Source organism: Pyxicephalus adspersus, chromosome 12 (genome assembly GCF_032062135.1).
Source record: "Pyxicephalus adspersus chromosome 12, UCB_Pads_2.0, whole genome shotgun sequence".
Taxonomy (NCBI): Eukaryota; Metazoa; Chordata; class Amphibia; order Anura; family Pyxicephalidae; genus Pyxicephalus; species Pyxicephalus adspersus.
In genome coordinates this window covers 1253123-1257372 of record NC_092869.1, presented here as the reverse complement: position 1 = coordinate 1257372, position 4250 = coordinate 1253123, and the positions used below count along the sequence as shown (strand labels likewise).

At 48.8% G+C, this 4250-nt stretch overlaps 1 protein-coding gene across 1 annotated transcript; it reads right to left on the bottom strand.

Annotated features, from left to right (window-relative positions):
• Positions 1 to 348: 348 nt before the first annotated feature.
• CREB3L4 (cAMP responsive element binding protein 3 like 4) lies at positions 349 to 2421 on the bottom strand. Its single transcript, XM_072428546.1, is given in 5 exon segments — positions 349 to 385; positions 468 to 574; positions 1266 to 1351; positions 1354 to 1687; positions 2231 to 2421. Coding segments are annotated over 5 exon segments (735 nt in total). The 5' UTR covers positions 2402 to 2421.
• Positions 2422 to 4250: the final 1829 nt, after the last annotated feature.

Genomic DNA, 4250 nt, shown 5'->3' with positions numbered 1-4250 from the left:
AACCTTGAAATGAAGGGGTGGTCTCTGGGGTGTCAGCGTGCTGGACAGGTTCTGTGTATGTTGGGGGGTCATACAGGACAGTAATTGTGCATTTATGGGTGCATAGATCACAGCAGGTTATTTGGGTGGGGAGGGTACCACAAGCACCCCAATGTGCCCTCCCCCTCCTCCGCTCCTTGTACCAGTGCATCATCTCCAATCACAGCTTGCATTGAGTGTTGCTAAGTATCGGCCTACGGCGTGGTCACATCTCATCGGACCGAGCTGTCTTAGAATTGTCCTTCCCAGCAGGGACCCCTGGATGAAACTGTAAAATGTCTTCCTGTGCAGGGGGAGGAGATTCCAAGGCTAAAGTTCCTGATTCTGCACAGAACACGCGGCCACCCTGCAATGGACAAGACGCTAATTACTCCCTTCATTGTGCCCAACGCACCGCCATCCCACCACCATTGCTGCGCGGCACTCACCGGCTCTCCAGACCGTCAATGTATTCCTTCTTACGTCTCCGACTATCCTGTGCCGACTGCTTGTTTCGGATCTTCCTCCGCACCTTCTTCAGGATCCGCTCCTCGGCCTGTGGGGAAGAAAAGGAGGACAAACAATTTATACTGAAAGTTTTGTTATTAGAACAAAATACAATTCTCTTTATTGATTTGTATTAAATTTAAAGCCGACGCGTTTTGGGTGTCACGCTCACTCCATCAGGGCTGCAAATCATGAAAGAAAGGACGGCCCTCACCATGAAGGGTGCTGGTTGGATGAAATCATCCGGTTTTATTATTTACAAGTTATTATTATATTTTTGTTAATATATCATCTGTGCCCCTGATGAAGTGAGGTTTCCCTGATCTCCCCCGAGACCTGCTGGGATTTGGTTTATTCCAAATAATTTGGATCCTTTACCAATTATGTCTGGGATTCCTTTGTACTCCTGCGGCTCAGCATACCTGGACCTCACCTCTTGTGACCCCTAGTGGGGGCTCCTAGCAGCACACCTGATTAAACCCCGCCCTGAATCTGTCTTTTTTTTCTCCCCTTGCACTGCTGCCTAGAAGATGATGGAGCAGAACTACGAGCCAATCAGACTGCATGTGATGTCAGAGGGAGGAGCAAAGTTATGTCTGTACACTGCTCAGCAAAAGTGGGCGTGTTCTAGACCAAGCTGTGCTAATCATTTTAGCTTCAGACAAGACCAGGTCAGGGCAGATGGATTTATATTCTGATTTTGTATTTAAAGTGCATGTAGTGTGGTGCGGGCACCGTACCTTGGTCAGTGGTAGGTTGGAGAAGTGAGACTGGAGAAAAATGTAGAAACCTTATATAGGCGATTCAGATTCCTCTTTCAAATGGGTGGAGTGATGCTTTAAATTATTCTACATGCCCTAAATTATATGAGGGGGTCTACAAATCCCCTCCCCCCATTACCTAGCTGGATGGATATGACGCTGCTCATCTCGCCGTGCACTTTGCGCTCCTCCATGGCGCCGATATCGTACACCAGCTCATACACCGGGGCGGCCGGGGCCAGGGGCGCCTCGTGGTTTATGGGGGTCTCTGGCCGGGGGTCATCCGAGAAGCCGCTGTCGCTCTCTGGCGATTCGCTGGCGGTCGCCTCGGTGCTGTAGACATCGTTGGGGTTGATCATCATCTGCAGGTAATCTTCGGCATCCTCGCGCTCGTTCAGGCCCTGAAAAGACAAAAAGAACGCAACGGTCAGCCCGGCGCCAACTAAACCGGATCGGTTCCACCCAATGAAGGGTTCAGGGTATACAATAGCTGGGGGAGGGGATTCTTCTGCACACAAGCCACTTCCTGTCCAGACAAATGTCGCCCTGCGGCGGTCTGCGGTAATCGCGTTCAGTCGTATTGCCAGATCCAGCGCTCTGGACCGCTGTACGAGGATGTAATCCGGGCTTTGTGGGTCAGTACCCGGATCCATGTCATGTGTACACGCTTATGTTTGCCTAGGCAGCCAGCCGCGACTGATAGGGACGCGCCATGTGTACGCCAAACGCTAATGAGTTAGATAAAATGCGATAACAGACCTCGGCTTGATAAACATTGCTGATAAGCAGCCGCAGCGTGGGAAAAGACCAAAAAGTCATGTGACCTGCAGCCTAGGCAGAGATCACATGACTATCAGGAGCATTGTGGCTGTTTCATGTCATCAAAGCCTGCCATGACTCTGTTTGTGAGCGGTTTATAGTTGTACCCCAATACGGCCACTTACCGCCCTCCCGCTGAGCTGCCATTCTTCGTAGAGTTTGTCAGATGCAAATCCCTGACTTTCCGACAGAGGGAAGGCGATGGGGTCCGACCCCGGAAACCCCTGCGGATGGAATAGATCATCCTGGGCATCAAACAGAGGCCCCAACAGCAGTTCAGGTCTGGTAGAGTCCATGTTCCCTGGGGGGGGGGATCAGATCTGCAAGGAAGATAAATCTGAGATTAATGCTTACAAGCCAGGTGTCACCGCCTACTATATACCTCATCAACCTACCTGAGGAGTATTTACTAACATTTCATCAGAGATCTCCCTCCATATATACCGCTATCAATGCCCCCATCTCCAGAAGGCCAGCACCAACTTTATTCACTTTATACCTCACTGACAGTAAATATTTCCTTATGTAGGTTATAATATGACAACCATCGCATGTCTCTTGTTACATGACCACAGTCTCTAGCAGTCCTCTGTTACAATGCCCCTATATTATGACAGCAGTCTCTATACAGTCTCCTATAAATCTGCAGCAGTCCCATATTAGAATGGAGAAGTCTCTGGCAGTCTCTGATAACTCTGCAGCAGTCTCATTACAATGCAGCAATCTCCTATTACAACTTAGCAGTCTCTGGCAGTCTCCTGTAATATAATCATTTATAATGAAGCCTCCACCTATAACTCTGCACATTATTATTATTAAACAGGATTTATATAGCGCCAACATATTACACAGCGCTGTACAATAAATATGTATTATGACAGCAGTCTCTGCTGGGGGGATTTCATTTCAGGAAGTGAGAGGGAACATTTCCAATATTGTCACCTGAACAGGTGTCCCCATAGGATGATTTCACTCACTTCCTGCTCTGGTGACAACCAGCACCGGATTCAGACATGGCGAGGCCCCAGAACAAAGAGAACCTGTCATTATTATTATTACACAGTATTTATATAGCACCGACATATTACGCAGCGCTGTACAAACTCCATAGTCATGTCTCTAGCTCACAATCTAATGTTTTGGGGGAACTGGAGTACCGGGAGGAAACCCCAAACACGGGGAGAACCTGCAAACTCCATGCAGATAATGTCCTGGCCAGGATTCCAACCTGGGACCCAGCGCTGCAAGGGCCGGAGTGCTAACCACTGAGCCACCATGCTGCCATGAATAAAGAGAACCTGCCTATTATTGGTAAAGCAGCTTGGGGGCTATGCCATTGGTCCTTTGTACCCACCCCTCCCCCATAGTACCATTTTTTGGTTGGTTTAGGGATAGAACGCGCACACTTGGGGCCCCTCCAGGATGTAAATTTCTGCCCAAGATGAGGAAGAAACATACAAAGAAAATTCTTCTTGCTCAATAAGTAACGAGGAAACGTTCGGCCTTTGCATTGCGTTGGCAAAGATCTGCAAGATAAGCTGCAGCCGCGCCATTGTGGGGGAGGGGTGATGGGTAATATAGGAGCCTGTTGGCCCCATAGATTTCCTGATCTGATATCGGTTTATTGACAATGCAGGAAAAGCCGATCAGTAAGAGATAACAAAGCTCATTCATTAGATTCACCAAAACTAAATCATATGGGGACCAGATCTATCCAATCAGACAGGCCCTTGTACTACCTAAGTGGTGTATAGGAGGTTGTACAATCAGATTGTATTGTGTGTGGGGAGATTGTGGCCCCAATGCTGCTCAATAATCTTCCACTGTCTCCATAAATTCCTATGGACCCGCCACTAGGGGGCCGCTGACAACCAATACTGAGATCATAGGAGAGCCATGGCTGTCATGGTGGACTGGAGATGGGGGAACCCCAACCTACCCTGACAACAGGCCCACCCTCCAGGGCTGGTATGGGGGGGCAAATTGGGAATTTACCCCGGCCCCACCTTCTCCAGGGGCCCAATGGACAAATGGCAGCAGGTACAGTAATATATATCATGCTGAGTATTTGGGGCCCCGAATGCATATCTTTACTATTTTGTCTAAAAATGTCCCTGGTAGTGACAGCCAAACACGCGGCTTTTA